This window comes from Drosophila kikkawai, chromosome 3R (assembly GCF_030179895.1).
Source record: "Drosophila kikkawai strain 14028-0561.14 chromosome 3R, DkikHiC1v2, whole genome shotgun sequence".
Lineage (NCBI taxonomy): Eukaryota > Metazoa > Arthropoda > Insecta > Diptera > Drosophilidae > Drosophila > Drosophila kikkawai.
Window position 1 is genome coordinate 20,067,305 of NC_091731.1, and position 18,315 is coordinate 20,085,619.

General features: G+C 46.5%; 7 protein-coding genes across 9 annotated transcripts; 4 read left to right on the forward strand and 3 right to left on the reverse strand.

The window, feature by feature from the left end:
• Positions 1 to 214: 214 nt before the first annotated feature.
• Positions 215 to 1,859, reverse strand: Rheb (Ras homolog enriched in brain). The gene is made up of 5 exons (XM_017168025.2): positions 1,542 to 1,859; positions 1,261 to 1,332; positions 942 to 1,149; positions 751 to 880; positions 215 to 684 (listed from the first exon to the last, which is right to left on the reverse strand). Exons 1-5 carry the CDS (start codon positions 1,588 to 1,590, stop codon positions 595 to 597), a joined length of 549 nt encoding a protein of 182 aa, XP_017023514.1. The 5' UTR covers positions 1,591 to 1,859; the 3' UTR covers positions 215 to 594.
• Positions 1,860 to 1,935: 76 nt separating this feature from the next.
• On the forward strand, positions 1,936 to 3,111 carry LOC108075526 (RNA-binding protein 42). Its single transcript, XM_017168023.2, has one exon. It carries the CDS (start codon positions 2,064 to 2,066, stop codon positions 2,991 to 2,993), a length of 930 nt encoding a protein of 309 aa, XP_017023512.1. The 5' UTR covers positions 1,936 to 2,063; the 3' UTR covers positions 2,994 to 3,111.
• LOC108075525 (phospholipid phosphatase 5) lies at positions 3,108 to 5,689 on the reverse strand. 2 transcript variants are annotated; one of them, XM_017168022.3, is made up of 4 exons: positions 5,549 to 5,689; positions 4,245 to 4,549; positions 3,759 to 4,177; positions 3,108 to 3,698 (listed from the first exon to the last, which is right to left on the reverse strand). In XM_017168022.3, the coding sequence occupies exons 2-4, from the start codon at positions 4,493 to 4,495 to the stop codon at positions 3,301 to 3,303; spliced, it is 1,068 nt and encodes a 355-aa protein (XP_017023511.1). In that variant the 5' UTR covers positions 4,496 to 4,549; positions 5,549 to 5,689; the 3' UTR covers positions 3,108 to 3,300. The 2 variants fall into 2 exon arrangements, with proteins under 2 accessions (XP_017023511.1, XP_017023510.1); XM_017168021.3 differs by lacking the exon at positions 5,549 to 5,689 and adding an exon at positions 5,143 to 5,415.
• A 243-nt stretch (positions 5,690 to 5,932) lies between these two features.
• On the forward strand, positions 5,933 to 6,665 carry LOC108075529 (uncharacterized). Its single transcript, XM_017168026.3, has 2 exons — positions 5,933 to 6,341; positions 6,401 to 6,665. Exons 1-2 carry the CDS (start codon positions 6,016 to 6,018, stop codon positions 6,546 to 6,548), a joined length of 474 nt encoding a protein of 157 aa, XP_017023515.1. The 5' UTR covers positions 5,933 to 6,015; the 3' UTR covers positions 6,549 to 6,665.
• A 140-nt stretch (positions 6,666 to 6,805) lies between these two features.
• Pi4KIIalpha (phosphatidylinositol 4-kinase II alpha) lies at positions 6,806 to 13,252 on the forward strand. Of its 2 annotated transcripts, XM_017168019.3 has the most exons (9): positions 6,806 to 6,934; positions 7,110 to 7,519; positions 7,582 to 8,257; positions 11,239 to 11,357; positions 11,627 to 11,757; positions 11,812 to 12,007; positions 12,077 to 12,855; positions 12,913 to 12,981; positions 13,042 to 13,252. In XM_017168019.3, the coding sequence occupies exons 2-9, from the start codon at positions 7,355 to 7,357 to the stop codon at positions 13,043 to 13,045; spliced, it is 2,139 nt and encodes a 712-aa protein (XP_017023508.1). In that variant the 5' UTR covers positions 6,806 to 6,934; positions 7,110 to 7,354; the 3' UTR covers positions 13,046 to 13,252. The 2 variants fall into 2 exon arrangements, with proteins under 2 accessions (XP_017023508.1, XP_017023509.1); XM_017168020.2 differs by lacking the exons at positions 6,806 to 6,934; positions 7,110 to 7,519; positions 7,582 to 8,257 and adding an exon at positions 9,766 to 10,292.
• Positions 13,253 to 13,608: 356 nt separating this feature from the next.
• On the reverse strand, positions 13,609 to 16,267 carry Snm1 (DNA cross-link repair protein snm1). Its single transcript, XM_017168018.3, has 3 exons — positions 15,079 to 16,267; positions 14,564 to 15,017; positions 13,609 to 14,502 (listed from the first exon to the last, which is right to left on the reverse strand). Exons 1-3 carry the CDS (start codon positions 16,185 to 16,187, stop codon positions 13,780 to 13,782), a joined length of 2,286 nt encoding a protein of 761 aa, XP_017023507.1. The 5' UTR covers positions 16,188 to 16,267; the 3' UTR covers positions 13,609 to 13,779.
• A 68-nt stretch (positions 16,268 to 16,335) lies between these two features.
• Positions 16,336 to 17,815, forward strand: Pcmt (Protein-L-isoaspartate (D-aspartate) O-methyltransferase). The gene is made up of 4 exons (XM_017168024.2): positions 16,336 to 16,512; positions 16,572 to 16,708; positions 16,893 to 17,297; positions 17,355 to 17,815. Exons 1-4 carry the CDS (start codon positions 16,458 to 16,460, stop codon positions 17,436 to 17,438), a joined length of 681 nt encoding a protein of 226 aa, XP_017023513.1. The 5' UTR covers positions 16,336 to 16,457; the 3' UTR covers positions 17,439 to 17,815.
• Positions 17,816 to 18,315: the final 500 nt, after the last annotated feature.

An 18,315-nucleotide genomic window follows, 5' to 3' on the forward strand; every position in this document is an offset into this window, starting at 1 on the left:
ATAGCTGCAAATTATTACAATTCAAGAAAGCTTAAAAAAATGTAGGGTTTTTTTTACTTCATTCGACATTATAGAAATCCATGATTCAGCCGTTCCCATTTGTATTAACAGTCGAAAATTGATTGATTAATCCTCAAACTCCCCGAAAATATAACCTTATCGATTATTCGAATACCCCCTCTTGCTCCTGCTTTCAAGAACAACAAGCCAGATATAAATTACTTGGAAAAATTATATTTAAATTGAAACTATAAACAAAATATTAGAATCTGTATGAACTTTGTAACTGAAATGTTATTGTGAAAAAGTGTACTAACTTAAACCTGTTGTGTAGCGCTAAGAGCGAACCACAAAACCTGCTGGGCAGCCATTGCGGGCGCATCTAAATCAGTTGATGTTGGTTATTTTCTGTATGTGGACTTAAAGCTATTAGGTTTTGTAGATTTTCCTGCTGCGCACATGGGGCATGGCCTGCCCCGTCGACGAACGCTGGGCCCAACTGTGTAGATAAGAGATAATCGATTTTCGTATTGCCATCGCGATCCGCCACAATCCCAACTGTTCCTAGTGCCGAAGTTTCCACTACTACCAGCCTTACGATATAACGCAGCTGCTCTTCTCCTGGGGGCTCCCGTTCTCGTTCTCGATCAGAATCAGTAGCTGCTGGAAAATATCACCCACAGACTGCGAGCGTTAGGAAACACGGGGTATTAAATGACTCATATTTGTAATTGAGCAGCAAGGACTTGCCTCGTTTTGTTTGGCGGAAGTTTCGAGAAACGCTGCTCGCCACGACTCGGCCAACTTCTTGCCCTCGTCTGTCGAAACGGTGCGCTCCTGGTGCAAGTCGGTTTTGTTGCCCACCAGCACCACAGGTACACTGCAGGGGAAGAGGATCAAAGTGAGCAAAACCTTCAATTAAGACGTCTTGTGAGACGCACTATTTCTTGCCCATCACATCCAGTAGCTTCTCGTATATAATCTTGACCACTTCAAAGGATTTTTGGCTGGTTATCGAGTAGACCAGCACGTAGCCGTGGAAATCCATGCTGTATTGCACCGGGAATATGCTGTACTCGTCCTGGCCGGCCGTGTCGATGAGCTTCACCGTGTACTCCTGCGAGTTGACCTTTGTGTGTGTGCTAAATGCTGTGAACGAAAAATGCAGGAAGCTTACAATCGAATCTGCCAGTAATTGGGTCGCAGTTTGTTTCTGGGAAATCCCGGCCAGAGCAGCACTTGCTCAGAGGCTGTACTCACTGTTCTCGATGGTGGGGTCATAGGAGTCGACAAACTGCCCTTCCACGAACTGTATGCTGAGCGACGATTTGCCTGCAGGTGAAGATGAAGGCGCAGTTGTTATTATTACACGAGATTGTTCGCAGTTCGCAGAATTCGTTGTTGTTGCTGTTGTCAAAATACTACGCAATTATAAGCGCCAGCAGCAACAACAACGCAAGCTGCTGACTGACCGACGGAGTGGGTGAGGTATGGTACGTACTGTATGTGTGTATTGGCTTTGATTTTGTCGCAAAACTCACCCACAGATCGGTAGCCCATGACGGCTATGTTGCGCTCCTTTGGTGGCATCTTCGGGGTTTGTAGGGCTTTCAATTAGGCAGAGGAATAACTCTGGTTTTCGGGGCTTTTTGGAATTGTTGTCTCTGCAACTTTCGTTTGTGTGCCTGTGTGGGTGTGGGTGCCTTGCCTGTGCGCCGTGACCGTGGGTGTACACAAGGAGATTATTGCTTTTTGCTGCACTACACTTGCTCGGGATACTTGTTGCTATCACAGCTAGGGGGTTTTCCAATGACTTTTAATTTAAATATTATGTATTAAATCGTTGAAAACAGCGACTTGCTAGAGCTGGAAAAACGTCAATAACACAACACCGATATTATATCGAAGTTTCAAGTTCCCAAATATCGATGTGTCGCAACTATCGCAGCTGTCCGCCGGCACGCGCACACCTCTATCAAAGCAGCTGTTATCAACAGCGTTTTTCGTGAAAATTTGTTTAATTTGTGAATTTGTGAAGCGAAAAACTCGGTTTTACCCTTGAAATGGGCTCGAAGCGCCGCAACATCGAGGACGAGTTGTCCCGTTTCGAGGCAGAAATCTCAAAGCCTCCCGCCCGCAACCTGTTCGTGCCCAATCAAGTGCGGCCCATCATCGCCGCCAACACCTACAACAATGTCCAGCAAAAGCTGCAGCAACACCAGCCCACTGGAAGTGGGGGATCACGGTTAACTGTGCCACCGCCTCCGATCCCGCCGCCGCCCACTTTCATGTCCACCTTCGTGCCCACGAGCAACGGGAGTAGTTCATCCTCGTCTAATCATAGCAAGCCGATGTCCGCCACGCCCGTGGTCCTGAGCAGCGCCCCCAAGCTGTACCAGTGCCGGCAGTCCGTTCATGTGCCCACAGTTGCCGCTGCACCCTCCATCGACATCAACGCCGTGTCGTTCGACGTGACACAAAAGCTGAAGAAGCTGAAGGCAGAGAAGTCCGGCCCGAATCCCATTGCCGAGGAGGCCATCAAGGCGGCGCGCGCCTCTTCGGCGCTGCAGTCTTTCCAGACAACGGAGCGCAAGAAGAAGGACCGGAAGACGGTTCGGATTGCTGGCGGAAGCGTGTGGGAGGACTCCTCGCTGGCCGACTGGCCCGACGATGATTTCCGAATTTTCTGCGGCGATCTGGGAAACGATGTCAACGATGAGGTGCTCACCCGCACCTTTAACAAGTTCCCCTCGTTTCAGCGGGCGCGCGTGGTGCGCGACAAGCGTACCGGCAAGAGTAAAGGATTCGGATTTGTCAGCTTTCGGGAGCCGGCGGACTTTATTCGTGCCATGAAGGAGATGGACGGCCGCTATGTAGGCAGCCGACCGATTAAGCTGCGCAAGAGCACTTGGAGGCAACGCAGCCTGGACGTGGTCAAGAAGAAGGAGCGCGAGAAGCAGGTTCTCCTGCAGGCGTTCAACTCCATGAACTGAATCAGCCAGCGTCCGCGTCCTCTTTAATTTTTAGGCTAGTTTCGGTCACTTTGAAGTAGCAAATTTGTTTTCGACGTTGCTGCCAAAGATGAGCAATAAATTTACATTTAGCAATCGATGTGCTGACAGCTTTTTATTGAAGAGACGTAACAACTAACCCTACCCTTTACGAGGTAACCCAACAGCACAACAAATAGGATGCACATACATGTAAAATGGAAGCTACGCCAGCGATGGCTTTGATAAGTTAATAAGAGCTAGAGCCTAGAGGGGAAAGCGGTAATTGACTATGTAATACGTAAAGCTTTTAGTACCATTTGGATGAGTCCTTGCCCCCGAGGAGAGGCCGTCGCACCGTGTCGCCTACTTGGTCCTTATCCTCCTCCTTCCCTGCCAGCCTTTGGTACTGGACTCCCTCTCTCCTGGGCCACCGGGTCAGGGGGGTGCCGGCTTCAAGCCCAAAGATGGAGGGATAGTACTGCCTGTAGCTGGCGTAGCCTGCAAACAGGCCAAGCAGACCTCCGAAGGTAACATCCTGCCAGTGGTGATGGTAGTCGCACGTCCGACTAACTGCCACTAGCAGGGCGATCAGCAGGGGAATCACAGCAATGCACAGCCGCCAAGTGTGCCCGCGTCCTCGGGCATCAAAGGCGTGCAGCTTGGCGCCAATATAATAGGCGATGAAACCGAAACTGGCAAAGGCGACTGAAAGCGGTGATTAAATCAATTAGCTGGAAACTCCAACAGCATCAATAATCAACTTACACGAGGAGTGGCCGCTGGGGAAACTCTTGCGCCCTTCGTTTATGTCTCCCGCAAGGCCAGTGCAATTAAAGTCCAGGATGGATGTGTCCAACCCGGTCGACGTAGTGTTTAGAACCATAACACCGTCGGGAAAGCAGCGGTAGAAGTAGTCTGGTCTGGGCCGACCCACAGTTATCTTCAGGATGCTCGTCGGTATGCCGTTCATGCACAGTGCCAGAGTCCAGGCCCAGCTGGCGGCTCGAAAGTCCCGCCTGTCCTTGGTAAACCAGTAGAAGGCGAGGGTGACCAAAAACGGGGCCACTATCACCCAGAAGAGCAGCTCCCCGCCCTTGACAATGTCCGGTCTTCTGGGATTCTTGTACAGCCAGAGTTCCTCTTCATGGATTTCCCGCTTGAATGCCGTCATCGTCTCCAGCTTACTGCAGATGGTAGAGATGAGTCATGAATAAGAGTGATGAATGTATTTGTCTCAACAAATAAACTTACAAAAAGATCAAGACGAGGACTATGCGGAGAACCACATCAACTGCATCACTGAGCTTTCGGTTGGCGTGACCAGGACTAGGACTCCGCTTCTCCGGCTGTGCGGAGCTACTGTCTGCATTCATGGAGAGCTCGTTGCGCCACATTCCGTCACCGTTGCTCTGAGTCGCTGTGTGTCCAACGTCCTCAGCGGAACTCTCGCTGAGGGTGCGCTTGTTGGCCGTGGATTCTTGACCTTCCTTGGCTGCTGACATTTTGATGGTCCGCTGGGTATTGTCGCCGGTTGTCTGACTACGTCTGCTGGGAGTCTGAATTATTTAAAAGATAGGCAAGTAGCTGCGTCATTATTCGTTGCACAGATAAAAGCTCGTTAACTATGCTAACTGATAGTAAGGATCGAAATGATAACGCATGTCTTGTGTTCTTCCGGGAATAAAATACTCTTACTCTGACTTTAGTCACCGCACGCTGTTCAAATTATAATCAATCAGCGACAAGGAGATAAGTTTCTTATATCTGGGCTAAGTGCAAATCCTTGTATGGATTATTTCAAAAGACAAAACACATCAGACGGCTTTCCAGTCTGGTTATTAAAAGAGGATACGTTTTGTTATTTGGCTAAAAGCTTTATATTCCTGGTCGACCCCGCTGAAGTGTATTTAACAAACGGCCTTAAATCCTAGGGTAAGCCGATAGAGTGGGTATTGTGTGAGTACCGTCCGATTTCCGCGATTAGATACACACTTCAAAACACGCTCCGCGTCAATGTTTGTCATCAAAACGTGGTTACGTATATCAGGTATTTATGTTATATGGCCGTAGTGTCTGGGAGTGAGCCTTAGCCACACACATTGGGCCTTAATATGTTGGCGTCAGAAACAATATTGGCTAGCTGGCGCACCTGTTCCTCGGCAATAAGTGCGATATTGCCGTTCCGGCGGCTACGTAAGTCCCCCGTATGGCTATCGGGCATTATCGTCAGATCGCCTGGGATGTTGTGGCTTGACTTTGGAACTGTTTACACTGGCCCGGGACCGACTGGGGCTTGGGGCATCCACTTGTTGCTCTCGACGGCGCGCTGCTTTGCACTTAACTGCTTCTCCGACTGCTGCTAAATGCTAATTGCTGAGGGCTTTTTATAAACTTTCTCTAATCTCGCGGCAGCATCGTAAAATAAACAGCTAACCCCCTCTCAGCCCGCCTATGTCTCTCCCGCTCGCTCAATAGGAAACATTAACAGCTGTTTGCCCTTTTAGTTAGGCAAATTGCACGACAGTTTTCAGCTTGTGACGGTGTAACAGGTTTACCTGTTAATTAAACATGCTTGTGACGGTAATAACTACAGCTCATTGCATTATAAGATTTGTTCGCGCGACAAAATTACACATCTTTCGGAAAGTTGGAGCGGGTTGATTGGTGTGACCAAAGGAGCGGAACGACATACATACCGTGAATCACACGCTCACAGCTGATTCAGGTTCAAGCGATTTTCAGCGAAAACTTTAAAAGAAAGAGCAAGAAACACTTATGTTTAATTTCGTGAGAGTTGTTCACATTTTAATTTTCTGATCTCATCAAATTGGAAAGCAAATTTGAACATTTAACGGTTTTTTTTATAGAAAGTCCGATAGTTTATTGTATCGCTATCGTTGGGGCTGCCAACTTGGCTCTGTGCTCTGACTCAAGAACAGGGTTGTTAGGGAATCATATGATTGAAAATTCTGGGTCGGTGCAATAGGTAAATAAGCAATTAAAAGCAGTTTGATAACAAAGAATGGCGTTGAATAAGAGCGAAAAAGAGGCAGCCGGGCAGCTAATGGATGCTTTGTACCTGGACATGTTCCACCTGATCGAGGAGCACACCCAGAGCCGGGTTAATCTGGAAAGAGCGAACGCCAGCGGGGCCATTCTATTGGCCCGTACGCGATTCCAGCACGGAGGCAGTAACTCCGTGTCCACGGCGCAGATTCCCACGGAGAACAGTGCCGAGTTCAACGCCCTGTGTCGCGTTGTCGACTCTGGAGACGGTCGGGGGATCAGCATTGAGCGTCAGCCGGTTGACAAGTCCAATGGCTACGTGGAGCCCCTGCACTGGTTCTCGTAAGTTGTTTAAGTGGTTAAATGGGTCAATGTGATAACTCGAATTATCTCTTTTGCAGGGTTCTTCCTCCCATGAGTTTACGAAATGCGGTGTCCAAGTTCAAGGATTGTGTCGAGCTGGTGGCAGAGAGCACAAACCTGCAGCGGCAACTGTGTGATGTCCTGGACTGGATCACCAAGTTGCGTCAGACTCCGCTGATAAAGTAGATAATAATAAAAATAAAGTAGAATTTCGGACCCGTCAAGTATTTCCATTGAAGAATAATGTTAACCAATGCCATTAATGTTTTACTTAATATTCTTAATTATATTCGAGTAAGAGCATTTTCTGACTTATCGTTTTCAATGGATACCACCACCTAACAAATTTGTAATATAATAAATTAGTTTAAAAATTAATACATATTTTAGATTTCCCGTCATTGTGGGCTAGTGGCGCTACCACTTGTTAGGCAAGAAAAGAACAACGAGTGGGTAGCGCCGCAGATTCTACTCGTCAGCTGTTATGCCCTGCCAACCATTTTTCGCTTCGTGTTCTTGGCAAAAATTAAAATCGAACGCGTAATTCGCTTGCTATTCTCGCGGAGTGCATGGTGAGACCTTTTTTTATTACTTTTGTAAACTCCCCAGAGCTCTCCGTTATAATCGATTTACCGAAAATATTTAACTCTGGCAGGAGAGCAAAGGCATCGACCAAAAATCGATAATTGAAACGAAAACGAAAAAGCAAAAGTGAGACAATTAACAAGTAATGTAATCAAATTTCAGCTTGAATAATAGAGGCGCATTGTTCGGGAACATGCGACCAATGAAGGAGGAGCGGAACAGTAGATAACAGATAACAAGCGACGCCCGAAAAGTGACATATAGAAGCGAGGAAGAAGCAGCAGCCGCCACAACAGCGCAGCGCGGGTCTTTGTTGTTGTGTCTGCGACGAGAACGACCCATCATCACCACTCCCCACTCTCACACACCCCCTCACACCACACACGTGCCTGCCCTCCGACTCGGCAATGAGTGGCGCTCGGGATCATGCCGATCCCCCGCTGCTGCAGCTTGAGGATGAGGTGGACCTGATAGGTGACTTTGTCAAGGACCAGCCGCTGCCGTCCAGCCAGCTGGCTCCGCTCCTCAACGGCTTCGAGCCGACTGTAAACCAGTTGACCACCAAAGTCGAGGTAAGTGAGCTCTCTACACTTTTAAAAACCCCAATGGATAAATATGATGGGTTCATTCCCAGATTAACACCATTGGGATTGGAAAACGGAGGCCTAGAAAGAGAGGAAAAAAGGAGAGGGAGCCCATGCTCTTGTCGGTGGATGACGACGACGACGACGAGGATGAGCAGCCGGCAGAAGGGGCGAAAAACCACACTAACGGCCTTTTGGCCAGTGACAAGAGCGCCGGAGGCGATGCCGTGCAGCAGAAACCGCAGATGGATCAGTTTGCAAGCTGGCACGAAGACCACAGCACCGAAGATGGCGACGATGAGGACGGTGAAGAAGAAGTGCTGTTGAAGAGAGGCTCAAACCTGCGCAATGGCAAATCTAAAGGTCGCGTCGAAGAGATTAGCGACGACAGCGCACAGCATCAGCAGCAGCAGCTGACGCCGCAGGTGATTAGTCACATCGCACCCGCGAAAGCGTCAACATCTGTATCGACAGCGTCATCATCCCCGCTAAAATCCTCAACGCACATTGCCCTCGCCCGTCACCCGCACGACGAGGCCGACGATATTTGCCTGGTGCCAGAAATCGACTTCGAGGGCATGTCCACGGACGCCGGCAGCGACAACCGGGAGTCGCAGCCGCTCCTCGGAGGCGGCAGTGCCAGCCACGGAAGTCGCTTTAGCGAGCTGCTCGGCGGCCTGGGACGCGGTCACGATCATGTGGGCCTCGTATCGAACACATTTGGCGGTGAGTGTAAATAAGTTGGGGAAATACCCGAAGTCCTACAAGTGGCCAACTCTAGGGCTTCAATCTCTGGGCTCCCCCTCCATTCCAATCATTGCAATGGGTACAGAAAAGCATGATAGGATGATTCCACTGTTTGCCTTAGGTTAAGCTGCGGCTTTGCTCATGCTGCTCGCTTATCTTTTTTTTATTACCGCCCACATACATTGAGTGCTCGTTGCGCTAGTTTGGACTGCGTGATTCTGTTTGTAAAAGGCGTTACTTGTTCAGTATAATTACTAGAAGCTAGGGCACTCTTAAATCGGTAAAAGAACCCAGCAGAATAATCATAATTCCCCATTTCTGGGTTTGTAAGCTAAAACTCGTTGAAAGTCACGTTTTAGAGATAGTGAAGTCTTTGAAAGAGAAAATTCAATGCCTTGGGAACAGAACAACTGGATCGAACAAATAGTTGTGGTTCAACATAATTTGTTGACAAAATTCAATGACTTAAAACCGGGAACGTTTGGGTAAGATCCCTAAAAACCTTAAAAACTTACAATAGTAGGCAAAGTCAAGCATTAACAGGTGTGTTATCTTTTCATTAAAAATAGCAGGCAGTATTTCTTCTCGGCGATATGTAGATTTTTTTTTTTTATAAAATAGTATCAAGAGAAAATTAAAAAAAAAAAAGAATAATAAAATAGTATCAATAAGAATTGTTCTAAGGTTTTTAAAGTGATGTATTAAAAATTTAAGCAACAACTTGATCAACACATATCTTTCTTAGGCTTGTATATTTAGTTAAAATTACAAGAAAAAGAAAAAGAATGTATTCTTTAAATCGTGCCACATGGGGAACACTTTATTTATTTTTATTATTATTATTTAAAATTTATTTAATTTAATATTATTTAAAAATTGGTGGTATATGTATATGTATACCATCCTATTGAAAGCCAAGTAAAGAATAACGTAACCCTGATTTAGCGCATTGTAGCACAATTCGTGGCTGAACAGTACTCTGTTATTCTTTATTGTTTAAATTTAGTGCAGGCGTCGACTAAACCTATTTGCTGTTCGTTTTGTATGACAGATTCGAATATTCCTTTTAAAGAAAAGTTGATTTTTTTACCCATGTGAGACAGAGTGCCGTAATACCTTTCAGAATTAGGATTACCAATACTACTCTGAATAATAAAATTAGTGCAACACAATTTGTGTACATTGAACTCTTAACGTTCTCTGTTACATCTTAATGATCTGTGTGACTAAGTCACTATTTCATCAGGTGATGAGTAAGACTGTAAGCACTCCCTTTGAATTGCTATTTAATTTCGAATGTATAGTCAGTCATTATAAGTTAAGGTTCGTGTGCTTTTGTAGATTATTTATTTATGATTAATTATTATATTTAATACTGCAAAATGTGCATCTATTAGCCTCCGCCATTTCCAATTAGCTAATGGGTGTATTAAAAACAAAATACAAGTGAAACAATATCAATCGACATCGGCGCATATGTCAAATTTATTCATAATTATAGTATCATACAAAATTCACCAAACTCAGCTCGGTCATAGGCAAAGACAAATTCGTTGTAAATGTTGGTCCGTTTGGTTAGTGCACTAAATTGAACACCGATTGCAATTGCAAAGCCAAAGCGCTCGAAAATGGAAGTTGTTCTGCTGGCAACTTTTGCCGACTGGACATAGCGACATGGCCACGGGCGCTAACGCTGAGAACTCTCCACCCAAGGAGCCTGTTCCAGCTCCTACAGATGTGAATTCAGATGACCATGAGAAGCCCACGACAAGCAATAATGCTGTGAAGAGCAGCCTTCTGTCGGTGACCTCTGACTACGCGCCCTATGTCTGCTGCTGCTGCGAGGAACTGTGTCAGGTGGCGAAGAAGGATTTCATTGAGTCCGACTCCGATGAGGAAGTACCTCCGATCTTATTTAACTCACAGTCTCTGGCCCGAGGCTCCAATGACACAGTTACTTGCAAAATTGCGTCACCACGCTGCCAGTGCGCCAACTGCCCGCTGAGGAACTTTTGTGAGTGTTTTTTTAGAGGCTATTTCCCGGGGACCCCTTATCGAAACGTTTTTTCCATGCTAATTGCGACCTGCTTCTGCCACACACACACAATATCCATATCAACTTCGACTTGGTTACCTCTTCACAAACCGGGCGAAGCATTTAATTCGATTGTGTCCCCATGTCGCGCTTGTCGAGCTGCAGTCGCGAGAACTTCATAAGTCAGCAAGTGTTCACCATTTGCCAGGATGCCCAGGGAGAGTTCAACGAGAACTTTGACTTCATAGGTAGCAGCCGAGCTTACTGAAGATTGTGCTTTACACTTACCTGGAGAAAAGATCCAAAATTAGGTTTAGTTTATCTAAAAACGCAGATACATTTTTTTTATTTAAATATCTAACCGTCCTTTAAGACGGCATTGGGATGTGTGATTTGTATTTAGAAACCTTTTGTTTTCTATAGAATTTTGTTTTATTATTCAAAGAGGACTTCTTTGAGTAATTAAACCGAAACGCTTTTTTCCATATTAGGTGTATACTAATATCAAAACGAACTAAACCATACGATATACGTGTGTTTGCGTGTTAAAGATTCAAGTGCAGTTCTAGTAATACGTTTCTTTTCTCTGAATTCAAGGGTGAGACTTGAACTTCATCGCTGTCTTTTTACTTGTTTACCGCCGCGTTCACTAAAGGTAGTTATTTTTACCCGACAGCTGACAAGCCGCCAGAGTCGGCGACTCATTAAGGAGAATCGTCGGGCTCTCTCGGCAGGTGTATTAATAAATTATTAACAATATAATTCCGAAGCCAAATTGCTTCAATTTGAATGAAAAGCAGCCGGCAGTCTGTTTTCTGACTCTGCTGGAATCATGCGCATTTTTTTCCTGCGCACAAACTTTATCAGTAACTGAGGTCATTTCATTTGTGTTCTTGCCTCTCTAAGTCAAATTTTGTATTTTCAGATGATCCGCTTTTCTCGGAGATTGTGGCAAAGGCCGAGGGAGCCATCGAGAGTGGTGTGCTGCCCGAGCGCATTTACCAGGGTAGCAGTGGTTCCTATTTCGTCAAGGATGCCGGCAATGTAAGTAGAATAGATAATCCTAAAAAATGAAATCCTTTGCTGCGCAATGGTAGGCGTTCACGACTTTAGTTTTGTCTTAGAGCGTCATTTGCTTTTTTTTTTTACTAATCCGCGCATATAATATACCTCAGGCAATCGGGGAAGTTTTGCAATTAAGTCAACTTTGCAGGACTTTTGGTTTGCACCTGAAACAGTCTAGCAGTATTGTAGAGGGTTCTGCCGTTCTCGGAAAAGGCACCAAAATAACGATACATTTACTTTCCTTCTAGCACTGCCTAGCTGTGTTTAAGCCCAAGGACGAGGAGCCCTACGGCAGACTGAATCCAAAGTGGACCAAGTGGATGCACAAACTGTGCTGTCCCTGTTGTTTTGGACGTGCCTGCCTGATTCCCAACCAGGGGTAAGCTCGGCATATGCCCATGGATATTTATATTACTTCATGTCGACTTTGTAGCTACCTATCGGAGGCCGGAGCCAGCTTAGTGGATCGCAAGCTCAACCTGAATGTGGTGCCAAAGACGCGCGTGGTTAGGCTGGTGGCCGAGAGCTTCAACTATGCCCGCATCGACCGGCAGAAAGCCAAGCTGAAGAAGCGCATCAAGGAGCACTACCCGTCGGCCCACTTCAACCGGATGAGCCTTCCCCTCAAGGTAACCATGTTAGCTTCACGGTGTTTAGCAGCAGTTTGGAGATTAACTTGTTTTGCCTTTTCCGTCAAGACTGGCTCCTTCCAGCTCTTCGTTGAGGGCTACAAGGATGCGGACTACTGGCTGAGACGCTTCGACAGTGAACCTCTAACGCCATCAGTGGCCAAATCCTTTCAGCTGCAGTTCGAACGCCTTGTCGTCCTCGATTATATCATACGCAACACAGACCGCGGCAACGACAATTGGCTGATCAAGTACATTGCGCCAAAGATATCGGGCCAAGTAGGCGGCACTGGGGGTAAGTCAATGCGGGGTATTTGCCGCCCCAAGGTACCCGGGACGCACGCCATAGTGGATCTGACCGACAAACAAAGCGATGCGGATCCCAAGTCCAACCAAGCTGCGGGTGGATCAGCTACCAAGCGGCAGCCAGACAGCACCAGCAGCGAGGACGAACAAAACTCCTCCCCCTCGAAGGATCCAACTTGGAACGTGGTGGATTCGGCCTTCATACGGATCGCTGCCATTGACAATGGACTCGCCTTTCCCTTCAAGCATCCGGATTCGTGGAGAGCATATCCCTACCACTGGGCATGGCTGCCGCAGGCCAAGATCCCATTCAGCGACGAGATCAAGGACCACGTGCTGCCCCAGCTGTCCGATATGAACTTTGTGGAGGAGATCTGCACGGAGCTGCTGTACCTGTTCCAACAGGATCGTGGCTTTGACAAGCGCCTGTTCGAGCGGCAAATGTCTGTGATGCGGGGCCAGATCCTAAACCTCACCCAGGCCCTAAGGGACGGCAAGTCACCGGTGCAGCTGGTTCAGATGCCGGCTGTGATTGTAGAGCGGTAAGTAAGCTTCCAAGTTACTTGGCGCAGTTTCGCAAAATATATTCTGTTCCACAGATCCAGCGGAAGTCGCTTCTTTTCATTTACGCAGCGCTTCCAGAACAAAAGCCCCTTCTTCTCCTGGTGGTAAGCGACACAATTCCACGTCTATGCAATTTGATAAGCCTAAACTTGTTCCGTTCGCAGCTAAATGACCACGGAGAGCTGCTCCCAGCTAACCCCACCAAAACAAACCAAATCGGACATTCCGGTCCGGCCGCCTCATCATCCATCGTGTCTATGCGCATCGTTATCGTCTAGTTTGGCTTTAAGCGGTGATTAGGAGCCAGGAGATGTATTTTGTTGAATCTGTTAGTAGACTTTCAGGCCAAAATTAGCATAATGTCGTAACAAGTAACACTTTTATTTGTTTTGTGTTCGTTTTTATGGTTTCCCCCGCCATGTTTGTGTATATGTAGAGAATATTTGTTTTGCAAGTGTCTGTATAGTCGAGAAGGGCTTTTGTGTGAAGGCCCTTCCAGAAGCTCACGTTCATCATTTACTTATTATTATATATTATACATCAAGCATATCAGTGAAGTAATCAAAATTCATAATACATACATCGCTGCTAGTGGAGGGTATCCATTGTTATTCGCATTAATATTGTACATTTAGTTGGTTTCCTTATGTAAACTATAATTTAATTTATTTTAGAGTGTACGGAGCACCCTGCACCCGTGTATACCATATGGAAATATATAAAATATAAAGTTGAAAATACATACATAAAAGTGTATATTAAAGTGTACGTTTATGCAAATCAAAGGGTTTCTTACATTACATTCTTACATTCAATCAACAGAACTTGTACACTCTCCTGAGCTTATTATGTAATCAACAAATATCTTAACAAAAAGCTGCTCGCAGCTTAAAGAGGATATGCTAAAGGTACGGAAGCCAATCGTCCGAGGCATCTGAGGTCAGTCTGCTAGCCAAGTCAGCCTTGTTCTCCCCAGGATCCGCACTGCTCTGGGCGACTGCCCCATGATCACAGCCAGCTTTATCTGCTGTTAATTCTTGGGACTGTGAGCCTGCTGCCAGCCCTTCGCTTTTTATGTCTATCTCCAGCAACAAGGACGTGTCTGCTTGCGGGGTGTCATCCTTAGTATCGATTGTCTCTGTCACTGCTTCTGGCGGCGTAGCTTCGTTTCTAACGACAATTTCGGTCTCCGAAGAGCTATAGGAAATGGTCACGCAATCTGTTGGCAGATTCTCCTCCACTGGACTTAAGATCATGTTATTCTCTGCTGTCACAGGTGGAGCAAATGTGCGTCTACCTGGTGTCGTTAGAAAAGTGGATATCGTTGGCTGATAGCCCGTACTCAGCATGGAGGCAGTGCCTTCATATCGATACCACTTTGTGGGCACTTCACCGGTGACACAGAGATCGCGACCCACAGGAACTGTGCTGATTACCCGCTTGGGCTTTAGGAAGCGAACGAATCGCTCGAGCTCCTTGTAGCTGGAGTGCTCCGAGTACTCAATGCCAATGGTACTGATCCGCTTCCCGTACGACGGCTTGCTGTTCTTTTCCCAACCGCTGGGCCGAATGCCCAGCAGCATGTCGTATTGGTCCTCGAAGGGCTTGAAGTACTCGACCAGGCTCTGCAAATATTATACAAATTATATTAACGTGAATGATGATAAATCCTAGACGTAATTCTACCGGATAGCTGACTTTCCCCAGGCCAATAACATGCAAATTGGCTGCACGGGGGTCATCAGTTAGAATTAACTGCAGCTTTGGCCAGTGCAAGCACCTGACTGCCCCGCTGCGTTGTGGTTCCGTCCAGACGTTTAAACAAAACTCCTCGGCCAGGGCTAGCCAGATCTTCTCCTTGCCAATGACGTAGGCCCCGCAGACAATAAGGATTCGCTTGCCCGGGTTCCTTTCCATAAATGCGCGCACCAGCTCCACGGTGCGGTCAACGCTGTCTGTCTGGTGGCAAAAGTCGTAGTTTTTGTTCATATACGTGGTGTCCAGGTAGAGCAGATCGATGTTGATGTGGTTCCAGAATATCGGCAGGGATTCCATATCGGCATTAGCTCGAAAGTCGCCAGTGTGCAGAATACACTCGCCGGAGCTCAGTTTGAAGAAGAACATAAGGGCTCCTGGACAGCTAGAAATTCAAAGGGGAAAAATCATTCTAGACCCCAGAAAGATGGCTTGTCCCTACTCACTGGTTAGCTTCTATGGCGGTCACTTCGACATCGTCGACCATCAGTGTTTGGTCCACTTCAATCTCCTTGATGTAGATCTCATCTACTTTGATGAATGTTCGCACCAGACGTGCGGTGATGGGACTCATGTAGAGTGGATGCGAAAACTTTTTGGTGAGGCCGATGTAGTGGTCAGCATGGTAGTGGCTGAGGAAGTAATGAGTAACGCCATCCAAGTCCCCAAACTGAAAGCCATCCACGCAGAACGTAGTGCCTTCTACAATTTTGTAGGGCGGGCATGGCTTTGGCTTCCTTTGCTTGCGTCCCGTTGTGGTGCTGGAACTAGAAACGGGACTCTCCCTGGGTGATGAAAGAGTTGAGGAGGTAAAGATCGATGGACTCCTTTCTGCTGGAATGTTAGCTCTTGCTGGGCTGTTCTTGGTTGTGGGAATCGCAACCATGGGACATTTGGGAGGGGTTACTGGTGCGATGGTGGGTTTCGTTCGGACGGGAGTAGTTTCTGCCAGCCTGGCTGGACTGCGGACGACTTCGACTTTGGTGGAGGGTTCCTTTTTGATGGTCTTTTCGCTCTCGTCTTCAGAGCAAAGATCAATCACATCCATGTCATCAAGGACTGCGTTCTCCTTGCCCTTTGCCTTTCGGCCGGGCTGCACCCGCTTCTCCGGCGGCTTACGATCACACGTATCCGTGGACCCGCTGGATGCAGTGGTGGACTCGTCGAAAAGGCGCTTGCGTCCCTTGGCAGCTACCTTTCGCTTGGCAACAGGCTTAACCTCCTTCTTCGCAGTCGACAGCGGCACCATTTCCACTTTGTAGTTTTTGGCAGAGCTCTTGAAGAAGGAGTCTATAAGCATCTGGCCAGGTAGTGGCGTCTTCTTGGACGAGCGCTTGATGGCGGTTTTGGGGGGAATTACACCATCGTTTGATTCCTCGTTCGCTTTGCATTTCCTTGTCGTTGTAGCCGCACGTCGGATTTTTCCCGCGTTTTTCTTCTCCGGCGTTTTGTCTTCGCTGATTGTAGGCAGTGGAGCTTCCTCTACGGTTATGGTTATGGCTGTTGTGGCCAGTTCCGCAAAGGTCTTCAGGCGGATCTTTCCGACATTGGACATTTTGTTTACCACGAAAAAGAAGCCCGGAGAAGTACCAGAATTCCTGTTTGTAGGAACAGCGTTGGCAGTGTTGCCACCTACCAAAGGGTTTACGATAATTGAAGTCGCTTGTTAATCGATAGCCCCAAAAAGACGATGCATCTTACCGTTTATCGGTGCCTTCCCATCTCTACGGTGCATCGTTCGAACAAAAACAAACTCAAGACGTTAAGAAAAAAACAATTTGTTTTGGGAATTCTCAAGCTGGGCCTGTTTGTCCGCGCCTTTAGCATGGCGTGGCGATCTGTGGGGGCCAACAACGAGGACCTCATCCGTCAGTTGAGGGGTAAGCTGAGCAATTGCGACGTTGCAGAAGAGATAATTATAGAAACGAATCTCCCCAAGATTATGGCGTTATAGCGAGCGATGCTGTGGCCAAGGCAATGGCAGAGACCGACCGCAAGCACTATTCTCCCCGCAATCCCTACATGGATGCTCCGCAGCCCATCGGAGGAGGTGTCACCATCAGCGCACCCCATATGGTAACCTGAAAGCACGGCTTACATGTATATGTAGAACAGCAGGCAGTACCAAAGCCTAAATGGGACGCAGATTTTTTATTTCAATTTAGAGTTTTAAATTCATAGCTTTCTGTTTAAAGGAATGCATTCGCATCGCCCCAAACGTATATCTAAACCTAACAGTTTCTCCTTTTTGCATATCCAGCATGCTTTTGCATTGGAATATCTGCGCGACCACCTGAAGCCAGGCGCTCATGTTCTAGACGTGGGCTCTGGATCGGGTTACCTGACCGCCTGCTTTTATCGCTACATCAAGGCGAAAGGCGACAGCACCGAGACCCGAGTTGTGGGCATCGAGCATCAGGCGGATCTGGTGCGAATGAGCAAGGCCAATCTGAATGCCGACGACAGCAGGATGCTGAGCTCGGGGCAGTTGCAGATCGTTGAGGGCGACGGACGCAAGGGTTACCCAACTAGTGCCCCCTACAATGCCATCCATGTGGGAGCAGCTGCTCCAGACACGCCCACCGAACTAATAAAGCAGCTGGCCAACGGTGGACGCCTCATAGTGCCCGTCGGTCCCGAAGGCGGCTCCCAGTACATGCAACAGGTGCGTACATCCTAACTACTTATCCCGATAGGAATTCATGTAAATAAATATCTGCAGTACGACAAGGACGCCAACGGCAAGGTGGAGATGACCCGCTTGATGGGCGTTATGTACGTGCCCCTCACGGATCTGCGATCCTGACTGCATCGAGCAGGACAGGCGTTGATTGTTTTGCTGCTGCTCTGCTTTATTCTCTACCGAATTTGGGCTTATTATCGCTAGAAATAATTATCTACTCAAAAATTTTAAGTGCGGTTCACGTTGAGTTTTATTAAATTAAAGTGTTCTAAGAAAAAACGTGTAAATTGTATACATTATTTTATTTAGAATCCAGCTAGTTTCACTTGATATTATTCAAACTTAAATCAAAGTCAAGTCAGCTATACAGATTCCAAAGACCCTGTATTCGTCAACAGCTAAGAAAAAGAAGTAGTTAATGTGAATGCTTAAATTAAAATACCCTTTATTAGTTTACTAAACTCGAAATTATATAAATAAATCAGTTTACTAAAATCGAAGATATAGAACCAAAATTTTTTCTGCCAGTTTTGATAATTTCAATCGTTTTTTAAATTCAATTCCCGGGTAATTGCAGTTCTGATAACGCCAATAGTAACAACAAGAAAGGAAGCTAACTTCGGCGCGCCGAAGTTTGTATACCCTTGCAGATTGGTTTTCATATTTATATTATAAATTATAATGCCGAAAACAGACACTAAACGGAGTTTCATAACATTTTACCTATACTTAATATGTTTACAGTTTGACAGTTACAGTTATACATCTCCAGCTTTACATTTTCTCTACATCTACGGATCACTTATATGGCAGCTATATGATATAGTTGTCCGATTTTCAAATTATTGTTACCAAAATTCTGAAATAATACTAAAAGCTCATGTCTCAAAGTAGATGAAAATACGTTGAAAAACAACGAAGTTATAATTTTTTCTTTTTCTTTTCCTATCGTTCCTATGGCAGCTATAAGATATAGTGGTCCGATTTTCATAAAATGTAT

Coding starts and splice junctions, on each gene's coding strand:
- LOC108075525 (XM_017168021.3), bottom strand. CDS start 5,214: ATGCCCGATAGCCATACGGGGGACTTACGTAGCCGCCGGAACGGCAAT. Junction 4,178..4,244: donor GTCCTCGTCTTGATCTTTTT/GTAAGTTTATTT, acceptor TACCATCTGCAG/TAAGCTGGAGACGATGACGG. Junction 3,699..3,758: donor CCCCAGCGGCCACTCCTCGT/GTAAGTTGATTA, acceptor CACCGCTTTCAG/TCGCCTTTGCCAGTTTCGGT.
- Pi4KIIalpha (XM_017168019.3), top strand. CDS start 7,355: ATGAGTGGCGCTCGGGATCATGCCGATCCCCCGCTGCTGCAGCTTGAG. Junction 7,520..7,581: donor AGTTGACCACCAAAGTCGAG/GTAAGTGAGCTC, acceptor GTTCATTCCCAG/ATTAACACCATTGGGATTGG. Junction 12,008..12,076: donor GGATGAGCCTTCCCCTCAAG/GTAACCATGTTA, acceptor TTTTCCGTCAAG/ACTGGCTCCTTCCAGCTCTT.
- Snm1 (XM_017168018.3), bottom strand. CDS start 16,187: ATGTCCAATGTCGGAAAGATCCGCCTGAAGACCTTTGCGGAACTGGCC. Junction 15,018..15,078: donor ACCGCCATAGAAGCTAACCA/GTGAGTAGGGAC, acceptor TTGAATTTCTAG/CTGTCCAGGAGCCCTTATGT. Junction 14,503..14,563: donor TGGGGAAAGTCAGCTATCCG/GTAGAATTACGT, acceptor TAATATTTGCAG/AGCCTGGTCGAGTACTTCAA.
- LOC108075526 (XM_017168023.2), top strand. CDS start 2,064: ATGGGCTCGAAGCGCCGCAACATCGAGGACGAGTTGTCCCGTTTCGAG.
- Pcmt (XM_017168024.2), top strand. CDS start 16,458: ATGGCGTGGCGATCTGTGGGGGCCAACAACGAGGACCTCATCCGTCAG. Junction 16,513..16,571: donor CCTCATCCGTCAGTTGAGGG/GTAAGCTGAGCA, acceptor AATCTCCCCAAG/ATTATGGCGTTATAGCGAGC. Junction 17,298..17,354: donor GCTCCCAGTACATGCAACAG/GTGCGTACATCC, acceptor AAATATCTGCAG/TACGACAAGGACGCCAACGG.
- Rheb (XM_017168025.2), bottom strand. CDS start 1,590: ATGCCACCAAAGGAGCGCAACATAGCCGTCATGGGCTACCGATCTGTG. Junction 881..941: donor GATGTGATGGGCAAGAAATA/GTGCGTCTCACA, acceptor CTTCCCCTGCAG/TGTACCTGTGGTGCTGGTGG. Junction 685..750: donor CTTCCGCCAAACAAAACGAG/GCAAGTCCTTGC, acceptor TAACGCTCGCAG/TCTGTGGGTGATATTTTCCA.
- LOC108075529 (XM_017168026.3), top strand. CDS start 6,016: ATGGCGTTGAATAAGAGCGAAAAAGAGGCAGCCGGGCAGCTAATGGAT. Junction 6,342..6,400: donor GAGCCCCTGCACTGGTTCTC/GTAAGTTGTTTA, acceptor TCTCTTTTGCAG/GGTTCTTCCTCCCATGAGTT.